The sequence below is a fragment of the Sabethes cyaneus genome, chromosome 1 (genome assembly GCF_943734655.1).
Source record: "Sabethes cyaneus chromosome 1, idSabCyanKW18_F2, whole genome shotgun sequence".
In the NCBI taxonomy this organism is placed as follows: Eukaryota; Metazoa; Arthropoda; class Insecta; order Diptera; family Culicidae; genus Sabethes; species Sabethes cyaneus.
Genome location: NC_071353.1, coordinates 49908102 through 49927099, shown reverse-complemented (window position 1 = coordinate 49927099; position 18998 = coordinate 49908102). Strand labels below are relative to the sequence as shown.

At 38.7% G+C, this 18998-nt stretch overlaps 1 protein-coding gene across 1 annotated transcript in view; it reads left to right on the top strand.

Moving 5' to 3' along the window:
- LOC128732956 (ATP-binding cassette sub-family D member 1) overlaps positions 1–15888 on the top strand; it is a 67309-nt gene extending 51421 nt beyond the window's left edge. Inside the window, exons 3-7 of the mRNA XM_053826438.1 lie at positions 8561–8972; positions 9048–9919; positions 9983–10072; positions 14632–14757; positions 14828–15888. Of these exons, the coding sequence (XP_053682413.1) occupies positions 8561–8972; positions 9048–9919; positions 9983–10072; positions 14632–14757; positions 14828–14999 (1672 nt within the window). The 3' untranslated portion in view covers positions 15000–15888. The remainder of the gene's footprint in view (positions 1–8560; positions 8973–9047; positions 9920–9982; positions 10073–14631; positions 14758–14827) is intronic.
- The last annotated feature ends 3110 nt before the right edge of the window (positions 15889–18998 follow it).

Genomic DNA, 18998 nt, shown 5'->3' with positions numbered 1-18998 from the left:
TTGTGTTTATATTTGCGCTAAGGATTAGAAAAGCTGAATTGTAATATGCTTGCTATGTACACTCAAGTCTTTTTTTCCACGGTTTATTTTTACGATTTTTGAATTAACACGGATTTTTTATAAGACGATTTTTGAATTAACACGGTTTTTTATGACGATTTTTGAACAAACGCGATTTTTTACATCATTTTTCGAATTAACGCGGTTTTTCCAGCAATTTTTAAATTTGAGCGGTTTTTTGTGGTTTTGAATTAACGCTGGTTTTTTACGTCAATTTCTCGAATTACCGCGGTTTTTTTAAACGTTTTTATTTTACACGGCACGTATCCCCGTGTAAAAAAAGACTGTACATGCAATATTTACATGGTTGCTGGACGTAAAAATGATTATTTCTGCTCAGATAATACTCAAAACATTTTGCTTTATTAGCTAAGTAACAAGCAAGATAGCAATGTTTGTTTCGTGCAGGCCGCTTCAATAGATTTGATGGAGCGCGATCTCCGTCTTTAACATCAAGGTTTATCTCGATGTGTGTCGAAATCAATTCGAAAGCTCAGTCAGAATCAGAAGCTGGTTTTAAATTGATTGCTTTAGGCAAAACATAATTATAGTAAATTACAACTCTAATGCGCATTGGCTATCTGAGTCCGTCAACCCTCCGTTGGTCGTGCGGTATGCTCGTGAAGACATAAATAAAGAGCCCCAAATATGTAGTATACCGCCGTTCTAAGCCTGACACTCCTTGACATTCTTTTGCAACTCGTTTATCAGCCTTCTTTCCATATAGTAATTCTAACGAGTTGAGCAAATCGTGCACTTTTGGTATTGCAACATCGCCGCAAGAGACGTGTTCTAAAGTTCAGTAGTCGATGCTTAGCATTAGCAGCAGCAGCAGCAGCATTAGAACCAAAGCAGAATCGCATCGAAGGCCAAGCAACCTAGTTTGTAAAAGCAAAAGAACGCTAAGTCAACGTACGATAGAAGGAGTAGGTAGGTACTAGTTTTACAATGACAACCGTGATTCACAGTGCAGCTGGTGCTGCTCGAGATGTATACTCGTAACAGCAAACCAGTTTAGAAATTAAATGACTGAGTTTCTCACCACGACGTCACGGTGCTTCTCTATGTCTCTAAGTACTACTAGAAGTACCAAACTAAAGGCGTTCAATCATTCTGCCCTCAAGGCCTCACAGCATGTGGTTTGGGTAATCGAAAAGATCAATCGAGTACAAAACGGTTTAATCTTCAGGGTCCGATCAGTTTTACTGCACCGCTCCAAGTTGTTATTCTACGTAATAGGCAAGAAAAAAGGCAAACAACCGGCATGCAAATAATGGTTTTAGTTTGATATTAACGGTAATGCAAATTAATGTATTGGCCATAAGAACAGCACCGAAGCCAACCATGAGCTGCTGATTGGACTGGAAACTGGCGGGTTTTTGTGTCTCTTCACGATCATTGTAGAATAATTATAAAAATACTCAAATACAAGTAATTCTCTTCAAACGTAAAGAAATCAGAAGGGTTACGTTATACGATCAGGTCTCGTTTTACGTCCACTATTGAGGGGCCGTAAAAAATCGGTCGTAAAAAAAGAAGACGTTAATTCTAATTTTGGACGTAAAACGAGCGGACGTTAATTCAAATTTCGGACGTAAAAAAGTGGACGTAAAAAGAAATCACGTAAAATGCATGGACAAGAGATTCTAGTGTATAAGGGTTGTGTTACGTGCACGTGGTTGTGGCTGACGTTAGACTATAAAAACTTAGAATATTTATCAAATAGATCAAAGACTAATGAAAATTGCAGTTCTGGCCTATGCATGTTCATAAGAATATAATATAATATTCATATGCATATAATTTTCATGTGTACTTCTGGGCGGATTGTGTTTATATGTGACACATAATAATCATAAGGATTTTCATATGGAAATTTTCCATTAGTTATGTGCGGATTATTTTGAGTGTTTGTTTGCTGGGAATAATGGGTTTATATCTCAACATAATTGGCAATAAAATTTATTCATTTATTTTTCTTCAACTGATGTGTGATGAAATATTGTAAGTTAAACAATGTACAATTAGGTTTAACTCTAAGTCTAAGGCAAACTCTAAGTCCTAGACAATACATAATTTTGCTACATTTTTAATAAATAATCTGAAACAAAAGATGTACGGCCAATTAAAAATATGTTATAACTGTTCGATCCCGCTTCGGTGCATTCTACTCTTGTTTTGTTTTTTTTTTGAAGTTTTTTTCAATTTATGTGAAAAACATGTCTCTAGTTAAAGCCGTTTTAGTGATGAATCATCGAGTATGACAGTATATCAATTAGATAGACTGTATTTATTATGAAATTTGCATACCGCCTAGTGGTAAATCTTAAGAGAAAACCGTGATTTCTTACATGTGGAATGAGATCGCGGATAATCGCTTGATTTTATTGGATGTGGCTATATTTGATGCTTTTACATGCTACACAATTATGAATTAGCTTGTTTTACACCAAAATAAAATGCGCATTCATAATTTTACAAAATAGTTTCCGCGTTTTTAAACAATTAATAGCATGGGCCATTCTACCCCCCGGTGCGTTCTGGACAGTCTTCCCCTAATTTGTAATTTATAAAGTTTAAGCTTCTTCTCCCTTCCTTACGAGTCTCCGGTTCCCTGAACCCGTTCATTTAAAAAAATTGAAAAATGCGGCTTGGCAGTTTACCCATAATGGAAAATTCCAAAACGATGTGTTCCAAAAAGAAAAGTTTGTTAAGAGTTAAAATATGGGTTTTCCGGCATTTCTTTAGAATTCTCCACTGTCATGGAAAATTTTATGAAAAGCTTGTTGCAATTGATATTTTTTCTGTATTGTTGAGAAAATTTTATTGCATTTTTATATAAAAATTTGTCTTACGATGCTTGGTTTAAAAGCTATAAACTTTTAAAATAAGCGACGCCCGAGAAAATTGAAAAATTTCTTTTGAATTTTTCTGTGAAAAGAGGAAGACTCGATGTTTTAAATATTGTTTTTATTAATAAGTCCATACCTTATGCTCGTTGACAAAATTACATGAAATTTTGAGGCTCTTTGGCCCAAACCTATACGATAGTTTTGAAAAATCTAATCCAATGAGACTACAGTACCCGATCAGGAGGACCTAACAAAATTATAACACATCTTGTTATTTTGATATCAAATTTTCTAACACCAGTTGTTATTAATTAGATATATTATAACAACCGTTGCTATAAATTAGCCTCCGTAAGTGGTTAAAACATCCAAAATTATTACTAAACTGCTTCTAATTAATACTTGATTCATAACAAACCCTGTAATGATTTTATCTTAATTGTAATACATTGTGTTAAATGTTAATTGTCAACATTTCAAGATATTCCAAAAATAACACAGCAAATAAAGATATATTAGCAAGTATTAGTAACTGTGAAGTGACGTCTTTCATATACTTTTGAAATGATGATTGTAATTAAAATAATTTTTGCAAGTAACATATTTTGTTATAAAAGTAATTCGCAAGTAACATAATTTGTTATTAAAGCGAAATGTGTCATTCTTAGTGGTGGAATCTGAATAACTCATCCATAACACAATGTACTACTTGTATCTGAATGTGTTACAAACTTGACCTTCCCAATTATAGTTTATTTTCGATTTGTAACACAATATGTTAAAAATATCAAAATGTGAGATAAAACAGATATAATCTTGTTATGACCTCCTGATCGGGTAGGTATCTTTCAGATGGGACAATAAGCTTGAAAATCGGTTACGTAAGCTTACTTAATTTAGTCCTATAATTACATAACTTTTAGAGTGAGGTCTTTGAAATCAAATTAAGAGCGATCAACACGCTCCAGCCAATGCTGGGAAGCGTCTGGTTTCAAGTGGGATAGAGATACAGATATTTGCTAAATTTTCAAAACTAAATCGATTGGCTGGACTTGTTTGGGAGCTTTAAAAAATGCGAAATATTGAGTGAAATAATTGCCTATCCTCCAAAACGACCTCAGTATTAAAAGAAATTAGCTTCAATCATTTAAAGCAGAGTCGGCGTTTAGCCCGACAAACCCGTGCGGCAGGGATGGTTCGATCACCTTGGCTCAATTTTGATTCATTTGACAGTAGCGTCCTAACCGAGCAAAATCTGACAAATTGATGTATGGGACATTTGTAGATAATAACTAGATCTACAATTTTGCTAAATAAAGTGTTGCTGTATCTTTTGTAGTTACGGTGCTACAATGCTAGTACCTCTTTAGTAACTAAACGAACGTTCATTTAGTTACTAAAGAGGTACTAGCATTGTAGCGCCGTAACTACAAAAGTTACAGCAACACTATATTCTGCAAAATTGTAAATAATAACGAGTTCTACAAATGTCTCATGTATAACTTTGTCAAATTTTGCTCGGTTGAGACGGTAGTGTCAAATGAATCAAAATTGAGACAAGTGATCGAACCATCCCTGCCGTGCGATCGCACATAGCCTCGCTCTTCAGGGGGCCTCGCGGTTGGAGAAAAATGTTAAAAATATTAGTAGACAATACTTTATATTTTTAGTCACCGTAACGTTATTAATAACATGTGTCGTTGATTCTTCTCGGTGAAAAAAAGACTCTTTTCCTTTTCTGCGTAACGTTTCAGGCTAGTACGCTTCACCTATCGTCAGACGCCTAAAATAATTCGTTTATTGGTCAACTTTACAATATTCAATAACTACTATACAATTTTCATTAATATAAACTTCACATCATAAAAACATTGCTTACATTTTCAATTTAATTATTTTCTTCCCAACATCACTGACGCTGAGATCCACTCGCACGTTGATGAATGATCATCGCCTGCTTGTCGTTTTCATACTGTCGTAGCTTATTGACTAGTCCGTTGTACATTGCGTTGAACGTTCCGCATTCACGCTGTAGGTTGACCGTTTTTTCATCACCCATTATCTTGATATGGAACATCTCCGCGGTTTCTCTGCTGGTAGATTTTTCACCGAGAAGAATCAACGACACATGTTATTATTAGTAGACAATCCCTGGCTGCATACAACACAATTGGCTGTTCAGATTTTATTTAAATGCAGAGTGTAAAGTGTTTAGAATAAATCGGTGAAATTAGGCCTCGATGTTTTAGAAAGTGTCGTTACGTTACATAATTGTCAAACGATTCGACTCTGCTTGCACGCCGATTGTTCACGGAGTTTTCGATCGAATGGACACTCAACTTTTTTGTACCAATGAAATCACCAGATCTAACAGAAAATAGACAGCGTTATAATTTCCGAGCTTATTAATATTTTTCCCACCGGTTTCACTTTAAGATATATCCAAGAGAATTGTTGGAAAGCTGACAGATACCTAAATGCACACCTATGGCAGATAAGAAAGAGAAAATCATGCATAAGTCTTTCAGACCAATAAGTCTGACATCAACGCTTCAGTTAATACAGATAATCAGGGATTTTTAAAAAAGTCTCCGTTGCTTGGAAATCAACAGGTATACCAACACAGTAAATCTACAGAAACCGAATGCACTGCGTAGTGACGTTAATGGAGAAATTGCTCGAATACCTAGAGCCGGCATTTTTTGTTTTCCTTGATATTGAAGGCGCTTTTGATAACACGCTTTCCGCTTTAATTTTTACGGCTGCAGTGTAATCATTTGTGGCTTTCAAAAGGAAATCGACCACACTACAATGAGTTAGATTCAAGTAATGCTTTCGAGCAGAAAAATCACAGCATTATTGAGAGAGACTTCGCTCACAATTTTGGCGATAAGAGGAAGTCCACAAGGAGTTCTTTGTCCCTTGCTTTGATCACTGGTGGCCGATGCATTCCTTCACTAGCAATTGCAGCTTGATTATGAGCAACCGGGTGTCATCTATTGTCTAGAACTGTTAGATTTTTCGTTGGTTGCTGGTTGCACCACCGGCGACTTGAGAACAAAAACGTCGCGAGAAACACTTATTTCAATGCTTTTGACGTAGGACTACGTCTTACGGCAAGTTTTGAGATAGGGTGTCATTCCAAAAAATCGAAAAATGCGAGCGTCACGAAAAATGAAAGGTTTTGAGCGCTAATAGCTCAGCGGTTTTCCGATCGATTTTCAATATTCTTACACCAATCGATCGGAAAATCTTCTAAGAATTGACCCAAATGAAGAAAAGTATGGATTCTTGATGTTGAACTATTGAAAAATTGAAAATAATGAACCTACGTTTTACCAGAATTCTCGCTTCGTGATTGGTTGGAAGATTCTTTACGATGATCTAAACCTATACCAATTTGATATCTGTGCTTGGGAAGTAAGCCAAAACAAGTGACCAAGTTTTCTCACCGCGGTTCAACCTAGACCATTTTGATGTCCTTGCTTGGGAAGTACGCCAGAGAGAGTAACAAAGCCCCCTCGTGCCAACAGTTTTCTTACGAACGCGATTAAACCTAGTCCAATTTGATGTCTGTGTTAGGGAAGTATGCCAGAAAAAATGACACAAGTTCGTTGTTCCAACAGATCGCAAATTCTTTACTGCGAGACGATTAAGGCGAACTTGATATGTGTTGGAAAAATGTGCTACAGCTGTACTGTTCGGTTATAATATGACTGTATGAATACGCATGCTTGTCGTTTCATTAGAAGTGTAGTGAAAAGATGTGCTGTTGATAAAATAGGATTGAATTGGTAAAATCCCTTCGACGTGGGAAATCATGGATAACAAAAACAATCTTTAAGTTCTGTAAGGTAGCAGGAAAGCAATAGTTTGTGTTCTCGATTTCATTAAATTGTTTTCAAATGCACAATCTTTTGAGAATTGAACGTATGCAATGTTACTAGTTTGATAAATGTTACATACAACGCATGTAGCATGTATATATGTTGCATATAGCATGTATATATGAAGAATCGAATGATTACAAGCATGAATACATGCCACTATCACTACAAAAAGACTTACGTTGTCCTGCGTCACCTATATATGCGGTCGTGTCTTGTACACAACCCCTCTGATTTTTGCTTCTAAAAACTTACTAAATCTCATGAAGTAGGAGATCTAAAAGCAAGTTTTAGTACAAAATCTTCTCAGCTTTTGAATGAAAGTAACAGAATTAAGATAGCTAGCCTAGTTTTTAGACCAGAGTTAATTAAAGGTGAAATGAACCGAAAACTAAAAATGTTTCATAACCCTGTAACGTTTGAGATTTTGGTCCTCTATCACCCCCTGAAAGATCTGCACTAAGCTACCTAACACCCTGTATATAGAAGATTTCCATTCTAATCTAAATCCAATATATGTCCAATTTAAAATCTAATTCGAATTCCAGTTTTAAGCTTAATTTAAAATCAAATTTCAAGTTTAATTTAATTTCAAATTCAAGGCGAACAAAATTTTACTTTCAATTTTAAATAAAAAGTTCAAATTTTGTTTCGAGTTTTTTTTTAAATTTGACCATTTTTTGAAGCATAGAAGAAAATGCACCCTTTTCAAAAGTTAGTACAGACAAATTTTGTAAAAACTAAATATGCAAAGTTGCTTATTTACGTGAACTCTTTACACTTTACACACAAAGTTTCATTGAATTCTGAGAGGATCATGTCAACCTCTGGTCGAGTTGGCGTAAAATCCGTCATTTGTTACCTCACAAATTCCACAAATGAGGATAATTTTAGCCTTCTTAAGGACAATTTTTGTTGTCTAATAGCTTATCAAGCGCTAGTTCCACAGGTATTAGCTGTACAATAGTTGTATAAGCTATTCTTAAGCAAAAATGTTATTTTCTGATATAGATCGAGATTTATTTATTCTGTTATGCAAATAACTATCCACAGTAAAACAGCAAACATGATGTTTGGATTAGATTTTATCAATTCTCACTGTTTATAAGGCTCATTTAGCAAGTTCTGACTAATAGTAGGTTATGAATAATATATTTGTGTACATATGCTCAGGACCAATACTGGCTCTAGTGTCATTTCGACAAGAGTCAAGACAATCACATAAAATTATCTACAATAAGTAATTGATAAGAAGTACTAGAAGATGTTTACTTTCAATATGTGAGGCTAGTCAATATGATTTATATCACCGTGTTAGGCTTTCAAAATAAAAAAAATATTTGATTTCAAAGTACATTCTGTATTCGGTATTCAGTCCTAAGTTGTTTCAGGTACTTTATAAAGCAAATTTCTAAATACGGTTACGATAAAGAAGCTTAACACAATCATTGTGGTTAATTGAGAAAAAAAACCTCTTTGCAAATTAAAACTCGACAACCGATTGCGATTCTCAACAAACACAGAACATGGTTAGCAATTTAACCTTTGCTCCGAGCTTTTTTTGTTTGCATGGAAAATATTTAAGAATACAGAAAGCGAGCGCATTATTATCTAGTTCAAACTCAGCAGTCGCTCCCATTCGATTGAACGCTAGAATTCTCGCACACATCAGAGACTAATCCTTATCAGTTGTACTTATATAGCAATAAAATATAAAACTTTCCAGAGTAACAACCTTTGCTTTCTTTCTCCCATTTGTAGAACCCGCCTGGTCAATCACGCCTACAGTTTGTACTTTAAGAATCAGACGTACTACAAAGTGTCGAACCTGGACGGGCGCATCGAAAACGCCGATCACCGCCTAACCGACGACGTTTCGACCTTTTCGAGCTCGGTCGCTCACCTGTACAGCTCCCTGACGAAACCATGCTTCGATCTGATGTTGATTGGTATTGCAATGGCACGCTCGTCACGGAGAATGAAAGCGAACATCGTGATGGGTCCGGCACTGGTAATGAGTGTGATAGGCGCGACGGCGCACATTCTGCGGGTGGTGTCGCCCAAATTCGGACAGCTCGTATCGGAAGAGGCTAACCGCAATGGTTATCTACGCCACGTGCATTCGAAAATTATCACGAACGCCGAGGAGATCGCTTTTTACGGCGGACACAAGGTTCGCATCTAGCGTAGATTCTTTTTCTGTTGCAGCACTGTGAATAGCGATTAATTGTGTTTTGATGCTTTTCAGGTGGAACACGCACAACTTCGGGATGCGTATGCTCGTTTAGTAAATCAGATGAACACCATCTTCACCCAGAAGCTTTGGTTCATCATGTTAGAACAATTTTTTATGAAATACGTCTGGTCTGGCACCGGAATGGTGATGGTTTCATTACCAATTTTAACAACCAGTGGTCTTCCAAACGATACGTCAAAAAGTAGTGCAATTACCGCAAATTCAGAGCTCGGTGTTAGTGAGAGAACTCAATATTTTACGACTGCTAGGAATTTACTTTTAAGTGGAGCAGATGCAATCGAGCGTCTCATGTCCTCTTACAAAGAAATCGTTGCACTCGCAGGTTATACTAGTCGAGTTGCTGGAATGTTTGAAGTTTTTGACGAAGTTTCTCGAGGAATTTATCAGAAAACAATAGTTACACCGGACCGGAATATCGGTGGGATTCTGGAATTCAAGGATGGCCAACCCATAGCTAAAGGCAAAATTATTTGCAACGAACATGAGGGTGAAATGACGATATCGCTCGACAGTGTGCCTGTGGTGACACCAAACTGCGACATAGTGGTCTCTAGTTTAACGTTGACCATAATGCCGGGAATGCATTTACTGATCACGGGCCCCAACGGTTGCGGCAAATCCAGCTTATTCCGTATCCTGAGCGGCCTGTGGCCAATATACGCCGGAACGTTGCGTTTGCCCAAGCCTGCCAAAGGGAAACCTTGTATGTTCTATATTCCTCAGCGTCCCTACATGTCCTGCGGTAGCCTGCGGGATCAGATTATCTATCCGGATACGCGGAAAGAAATGTCCAAGAAAAACATCACGGAATATCAGCTAAGAGAGATAATGCGAATGGTCTCGCTAGAGCACATCATCGATCGGTAAGCATTCCGGACTGGTTTTATTTTCAAGCAAAATACAATTTAATTCATTTTCCATTTTAGGGACAGTTTTGACGAAATTCGTGACTGGAAGGATACTTTATCGGGAGGCGAGAAACAACGGATGGCAATGGCGAGGCTGTTCTATCACAAGTACGTTTTTGTTTTATACAAAATGAGTTTTCTAAAACGACTAGCCTACTTTAAAGCTGTTTAGTGCATTACAAGGGAAGCGAAGGAGGCGCTTTGTTGTAATTTCACGGCTGACCTTGAACAAGTTTTTAGATCTGGTCGACAAAGTCCAGACCATCATACGGAAAGTACCTAATTCGATCTCGATAAAGAGAAAGATGACTCATATTGAAGTATTCTAGTGTATGTTTTATGATAATACAACATGGATGATATCACGAATGTCAGGCGGTACAAAGATAACACAAGGTCACGGATTATTATTCATGATTTGGTGTGGCCTAATACGTCGGTTTAGTCATAGTTTTGTCGCATTTCAAAGAGTATAAATTCATGATTTTATTCATGGAATCGGAATCGGATTTTTTTTGCCGTGCAGGTATCAACATATGAGATCTGGCGATCTATTTCACTCAATTTTCTGAAAGACATGTTCGTTAGTTATTCAGTATTATTACAAAATCTTGTTTCGAATGCGTTGATATCTCCACTTTACGTATAATTAGGTCCTTTTCTCTGTCAAAGCTAATTAAAGTTTTGTATCCTGCTAAAGTAATGTTTTGCTAGCCAGTGCAGTGTCGGCGTTTCTTATGACGACAAAGTGCCTTTTGGGTCCTCTCAAACACCGGCTTGTTATTTGATTCGGACATCGGACTTAATTAGAAGTATATGATACTCTCTGGTATGCAAAATTGAGCAAGTCGTTAGTCTTTTTTAAAGATATAGATATAAATGTTCACTCGTTGGGTGTTGAAGTGCATGGTCCTCTCTGTGCGATATTTCAGAACGTTCGACAGTTGTATCAAGATTTTTTCAAGTAAATGTTGGATTTCCAAAAACCCTTACATCCGATCTAGAGTAGGAGTCTCCATTTAAACGTCTCCTGGTGTGCCGCCGGATGATTGGTAGGATTTGTAGATAATAGGCATTTTGGGATTTTCAATGTTCGACGAGTGAAAAAGCAATACCTTGGCTATAACCGTCTTTTAAGACATTATCCTTCTTTCTCGTCTGACTTCGCAGCTGGTTAATTAGAGTACAAGGCAATTACGAGACTAACGCAATGATTCTACTGACTCTAGCAGCACCGTGTTTGACCAGCATCGTACCTCGAAGCTAACTGCACGGGCTAATTCGACGAGTGAAGGCTATGTTACAACATGCCCTACTCATCGTATCCGTCCAGCTTCAGCCACCCCTTGAATAGTGGATTCAGTTACAGTTGTGCGAGGACATGATTCACTTTCCGCTTCCATATTCCGTTATTCTGTAAGCCGCCGAATATCGTTCTTAACACACGTCTCTCGAAAGCTCCGAGCATTCGTAGGTTTTACTCGAGCATTGCGAACGTTACATGGCCGTAGAGAACAACCGGTCTAATGAGCGACTTGTACAGGCTATACTTTGTACGTAGGCTTGTTGTGTTCGACCCCAATTGCTTGTGACGCCCATAATAAACACAACTTCTACTGATAATTCGACTCGAATTTCATGGTTCGAGTTATGGTCCGCCATTACCAGTGAGTTAAGGTAGACTATTTTGTCAACTGCCTTGCACTACCGCTGAAATGACGTCGACCGGCCTCGATTTCACCGAGCAATCTTTTCTGCACAATGTATTCTGGTGTACTGTTCAGCCACCGCAACAGTTTTCGGCAGTCATGCCAGCGGCAATGCAGAATAATTGACTAGATTTGTTGCAGATCGAGCTCTACCTGTTGATATCCGTTCGGTTCATAACATCTTGTAGCACTATGTTGAACAGCAGGCATAAGAGACCATCACCGTGCCGTGCCCTCTGCGTGATTCGAATGAATGCCAAGATCAATCTACCCGAAATCCGAATATGGCACTGTGTAGCACCTATCGTAGATGTAAACAGTTTGTTTAAAGCCATGGACAACCATCCTCGTCAGTGATTTTCCGTAGCTCTTTTCGGTTAATGGTATCATATGCAGCTTTGAAGTCATTGGACAAATGGCGCTTGGGAACACTTTGTTCCCGGCCTTTTTGGAGGATCTGCGTTCTTGTTGATCAGCCAGATAACCTCATCTTCTCACTCCCCCGGTAGCTATTCTGTATCGACAATTCTAACAATTATCCGGTGCTGACAAGTGACTACCCGAGCTGGAACGAAGAGCAAAATAATATGAAAACAATATCAAACTGTGTTATAATCACAGAACAGAAGTGGAAGTCCGAACGATTCGGCGATCAAAACTAGTAACCGAGACATTTTTGTTTTTCTTTTTCTTTGGGAAGGTTTTCGCATAGAAGCGATATAAGCAGAACGCTCGCTCCCAATCGCATAGCAGCTTTCACATGCTTTCGTGTGCATTCGTATGCGTTCGTGTGTTTTCGTGGAAAAAAGTGATTCGCTACCGCCAGGTTCGCTAGTATCTGTAGAAACCAGCATGTACGTGTTTGGATTTCTACTTCCATTTCTGTTCTGTGTTATAATGCTATATTTTGTTATTGAATAGATATGGAGATTCATTGATAACACATTTTGTTATTGAGTAGATATTTAAAACAGTGGTTGTAAGATGAGTTTAATAACTGATTTTATGGGCTGGTACTAAATGGCCGAAACACAAATGCCCGAATCACGAATGGCCGAAATCAAAATGGCCGAATTTCAACAACAGTCACAGAAGGCCGAATCACGAATGGCCGAATCACGAAAGGCCGAATTTTTTGGTGATCTCTAAATAACTATTCAATAAAAAACTTGAATTGACTAGTAGTTAATAAATAACTTTAATCAAACAAAAAACAAAATAAGTAACACAACTATTTACTATAGAGTATAGATGATTGGTAGTTCTTTGTTCCCCTGAACGCAAATGAACTTCGTTCATAATAAGGGGCGGGACCTATTTACCTTGTCAATTGTTTCCTAGATGATTCAGGGAGAGAAGGGCGTAGGCCGCGAGTATGCACCAGTGACCCGCCGTCGGAAGCGTCGGCCACTGAGGGGGGGTGGGGGGGTAGCCTCCCTGCAGAAACCACTTCTATTTAGGTGCATGCATTTTCATAGGTTAGGTTTGCTGACTAGTAGAGATTATCCCTTAGTTAAGTCCGAACGAGCGACAGCGAGTAAGGACAGCATGTAACCAACGTTTTTGCAGGGTGAAGGCCGAATATAACATTCGGCCATTTGTGTTTCGGCCTTTTGTGATTCGGTCATTTCCATTCGTGATTCGGCCATTAGATATATTATGCCATTTGTAATTTCGGCCATTTGTGTTTCGGCCATTCGTAGGTAATCCGATTTTATTATTATATCTCATTATGACCTTAAAATGACATTCGATAGATTTCATAATTTATTTTTTTATTAATTAAAGATTAAAGAATTAAAGATTCTAAGTATTTTATAACACGATTTTTTAATATGTCATATGCTACTGCATTTGTTATTCAATACCTTAATAATACTAAGATGTGTTATTCCAAACTTTGAATACAGTCATGTTGTTGCTTTGCTATTCAAATAACACAAGCAGTTATTCTTTTGGACTTAAAGGAGCATAATTTTGATATTATTTTTTGTTATTTAACCAACTATGTCAGCCAAGATAAGACCAAATTTTGATATGAGTTATTCGTTTTCCATATCACATTTTGATATTATTTTGCCTTTTGCGTCTGCTCGGGTAACTTTTCTTATCCCATTTTAATATGCTCCGCTCCGAAGCCGTCTTTCCCAGTCGATTTATTGTTCTTTGGCTGATTGATGGTCTCTTTGACTTCGCCTATCGTACTTCTACTATTAGCCCCAAGGTACTAGACCTATGGTCTAGTACATCCGTCAAAATACTGCCATTCTTATCCCGGCACATTTCAGCTCAAGGCACAAAGTCTCTGTGGGATGAGTTTCTGGTAGAATTTTCGCGTTTCCTCAAAACGACGCAGCTGCTCCAAGTTCGCATACTCATGCTCTTCAAGGCAACATTTTTGCTCCCAGAAGATTTGGCTTTGCTGCATTTCCTTCTATTTTATCTTTCCACGTTCTAATGTGCGGCTTTGTGCAGCTTTGCCGCCCGTGGAGCGTTCTCCTCATCCATCACTCTAGTACTTTTATCGTCATACCTGTCGTATCGCTGATTCTGTGCTACGTGTTTGATGAAGCTCTCTGACGAAACTACACTGCTAATGGGTATTTTGATGGTATTCCAAATGTCCTCCAGAGGGACTTCGTTCAGCTCGTCCTCTTCGGGTAGCGCAGCGGTTCACAACCGAAAGTGTTGGGCACATCTTAACGATCACCCAGTGGCCTGAGTCAACGTTAGTGCTTCGATAGAATCTGACGAAATTGGTGTCTGAGAAGTACCGGCAGTCAATCTATGTTTCTGTCTGTTTTGGGGACCTCCAGGTGTACATGATATGGTGCTTGTGCCATGACTTGTGACTGATTGTAATTACATCAATATAATTTGCTCAAATAGAAATTGCATTGTTCATTACACTAATCGCAACATTAACATATCTGTTTCTACTTCATTTCTTGCAACTAGGCCCCAATATGCCCTACTGGATGAATGCACCAGCGCTGTATCGATCGATGTTGAAAGTTCAATTTACGAAACTGCAAAATCCATGGGAATCACACTGTTAACCATAACCCATAGGCCAACATTATGGTAGGATTTTCAATTTCAGTATCTATTGGAGCATTACTAAAACCAAATTATTTCTTATTATTATTCACAGGAAATTTCACACTCACATCCTGGAATTTGACGGCCAAGGCGGGTGGGTGTTCGAGCAGCTTGCCAAGGATGCTCAGCAGCTGGTTCCTAACTCTAGACAAAAAAGCGTGTTTCAAAACCACAAACCCTTCACGGAGACGACGGAAATGGTGAGCACGACAGCTTCGGCGTGATTTGGATGATCACAACACGCACTCCCGCGCACCCCGTGCGCTCTGTTACGGTCCATCACAAAACATCGAGATTATCCAAAACAATACCCAATCTGTGACAATTTTAGCAAAATTTCCTAGCCTTATAGAGTACTTTAGTGCAACGCAGGTGACATAATAGCTTAATCTAGGGTACGTGCAGAGTTATTGCGATATTAAATTTTAACTATAACAAAAGTAATTCGTCGTACGTTGGTGGTCGCTGGCATTCTGCACGCACGTGGCGGGGACAAGAAGTTCGTAGCTTTTAAGGAATAATCTAATTGGAAAAAGGAAAGATTTGTAGATTGGAGTGTTTTTAATAGGGTAGAACCCTTTGCTCCAGTTATTCCTTTATACTGTTGACAGAAGATAGTCTTGCCTGAGTCGATTAACCCACTTACTGTAAAGCTTTATAACTGTGTAAGGTTAATAAAATTGTTTCCGAATGCTTATTATCAAGATTTTTTTATCGGCGATTAAAATGCTTCAACTGAAATAGATTCTAAACTGAACATTAGGAAACATTTTGTTAAATATAGCCTGCGAACTCTTTGTCCACACTGCGTATCGTATATTGTGTATAAATATGAGACAGCAAAGGTTGGATCAGTAGAATCAATATATACTGATTATACTGTTGGATCGCAATTTAGATTGAATTTGAATGATCGGTTCAGTGGTGGAGGACATGCTTCATTTAATAGCGTGAATACACGAATTTAAACTTTTAGTCCTGTCAACAGATAACAACAATGCAGAAATACTGCAGAGAAATGTTTTGCATAACATATTTCAGTTGTTGTTTGAATGTAAATGATTTGTAAAGTTATTGTAAAGTAGAATTTTTACAAAATGATTTCAAAATAAAGTCAGTAATCAAAATTACTTCGGTTTTAGTTACCTAAGCTTTAATTGCAACTTCGACAGAGTCCAATAGTAATGAGTATGACACCCATTTTATTTCCTCATTTCTTCATTTTCTGCACCATTTCCAGAGACCTCGTTATTTTCTACCAGCAAAAAGCCGGGGTAGCTTTTGCCGTATGAAGAATTTCTCTTCACTGTACTCGGTCCTGGGTTACTCATCGTCAATTCGTTGAGCGTCTCGACCCACGCAAGTCGGCTTCAACCTGGCTGCGACGTAGCCGGCCCTCCGTAGTCTCTCAACTTTCGCCAGGTATATGATGGGAATCTCTCCAAGTAGTGCCTACAAATCGTGGTTCATACGCCTACGCCACTCTTCACTATCTGCTTGTATTCCGCCAAAAATAATCCGCAACACCTTTCGTTCAAATGAGGCCAGTGCACTATGTCTTCGGTAAACAAAATTACAGTCTACAGTCCGTTAGCGTGTTATCATCGTCAGCTTTGTGCGGCGGCCTATGCTCTTTGATCGAAGCAGAGGGAAAAGTAGGCTCGACTTCCAACTTAAATGCGTCGTTAAATCTCCTTACTCGTATTGTCGAAGGTGACCAGGGCTTCAACCGATCCTTTTTTTCTACCGCATTCACACTGTAACCGTTCGTAGACTAACCTTTAAGAAATTTCTACTTTAAACTTGGTGGCTTATGCGCCACTCCCGGTAACCCGAGAGACCACCAGTCGTGTTAGGTTTGCCCGACTAATGTTTAGCACGAGATGTTTCTCAGGGGTCGGCTAGAACGGTACATGGGTTACGCAACTGAAAACAGATACCAAGAGAACCGCTTCGCACCGCCGTGCGATAGAACCGCTAAAAACAGGTATGCTATTAGATCCAAGCCCGCGAACGTTACGACCCGGAACGAAGCTGAAATACCAAAGTGAAGGCAACGAAAGGAAGAGTGAGTGATCCTTAGAATGGACTCTGCTCAAACGTACGAATGAAAAACGTAAAATATCTTGAACTTTGTATTCAGTAACCGTATAACGTTCGGGCTGGACAATTGTTTTGTAGGTTTTCTAGCACTGTGTTTATGGCCATAAACGTATCACATACCTGCGCAGGGTTTTTGACGATGCTCGACGATGGCTAGCGTTGTCCTGGTCGACGGCGAAGATGGCGACGTCACTGTCGATGGCGGTTGACTCGTCGCCGGATGTTCGTGTGTGTATTGGCCGAAACTAAAGGTGCGGAGGGTGGTTCGGCTGGACGGAAGGCTTCCGATTTTACTATTCACGAGAGCGACGCAATGACTAGGGTCATGCGTACCCGGGTTTTGTCCTTGGCAGGGACCAACGTGCCCGGAAGACCCCACGTGCTACGTTTCCGTGATAGATCTCCCGAAACGGAATGAAACCCCTACCTTAGACTCGACAAAAGGCACGCAATTGACGACGTGTCCTGATTGTCGGCTCTCGGACTTCGGCCACGGAGTGAAACGTTACAAAGGGCCGGTAAAACACGCGCGGCAATTGACGACCGCCGTGTACACTTTCGCAACGCAAACTTAGCGAAAAACACCACACGCCCCCGTTTAACTGCCACGAAGGCGGGCCTTAATTGCACACACGAACGGAACGGAAAGTGGACCGTAGCACTCCAGAATCCAGCGAAAAAGAATTCCGTCCACTGTCCAATTCGAACGAAAATACGTGAATTACTACACCAACATTTAAACAAGAATTCAAAATTTACCTTTGTACGATTTATACCACGGTACACTTGAACAGAGTTCTTCTTTGAAGGGTTTATTTCAACCACGCGATCAAATAATAACTTTATACTGGAAGATAAATAAATTTCTTAAAAAACTCACTCACTTTCAATGGTAATAGTTTTGTACCTTTATAAAAGAATTTAAATAGCACAATTAACCCCTTGGTTAATCTTCAATATAAGAACACAATGCTCGTAAAAACTGTATTCAGTTCGATAACACTTTTAGGAACTTCTGTTCACCAGCCGATGCGTAAGCGAAATGGACGAGTAGCTTTAATATTCTAATAAAGAAACCTCGGTTCCTTTATTTAAATTTTGGCGGTTTCTAGACAGCATGGCTGGCGCAGCCTAAACTAAACTAAACTAAAACTAAACGGATAAACTAATTTAAGTATGGCGAAATGAGTACCTTATTTTCTCTTGCACACCTTTAGCAGCATAATACTAAAGTGACATCTAGTGGTCGTTACCGATTTATGTTTTATCGAGCTTTACTTTCATGATACGAAATATTTCACGCATGCAATTAGAATAAATCATCGCACGTGACTTATACAGTACGAGCGTTGCCTATATTCCGGCGATACCCGAAATATTACGTTCGCGAAACTTTTCTCATATGAGCATACCTTTTAGTCGAGCTGAGCAAACATTAAAAATCTGATGCAGAAAAAATTTATTATCTAAATTTCGGCGTAAAATCCACAACATGTTACACCACCGCGCATTCAAATTCACACCGTCTGTTTAGTGGTGGAATACAGTGGGGAATGTCATTCCCGTCGTAATAAGCAAGGTGAGTTAAAATAGGTGATCTAGTTTTCACAGTTTGTAGAACAGAAGCGCGCGGAACGATTGGTTAGCAACCATCGACGTTGTTTAAACATTCAATAGTTTCCGCTTTGGAAATTTCGGTGATCGTCAAGGGTAACCCAGCGGGGGTGAAAAACAAATTTGAACATCAGAAAACCTCTCTTGACTAACCTTGGTAATAAGTAAATCCATTCTAATTTTCATCATTTGCTGGATGGATTTAATGAATACTCCAAAAGTTCTTGTGCTGATTTGACTAAAACACACTTACCTTCCGATCCGTGAACTTTGAAATCACTGAAAAGCGACTTTATTTCTAAAATTCGTCGCACCGTTTTAAAATCCGTCCATTAAGGGGAAACCGAAAGTGGCTCAAAGATGGCTGGATAAATGGCTACCATTCGAAGCATGTATTGTTTTGCGCCTTAAAAATGCATCTGTATTGGCAGAGCACGCTTTCGCCACGTAATCAGTGCTTCCAGCGCTGTTATAATGTCCTAAAACTTGTAATTCAATTTATCGAT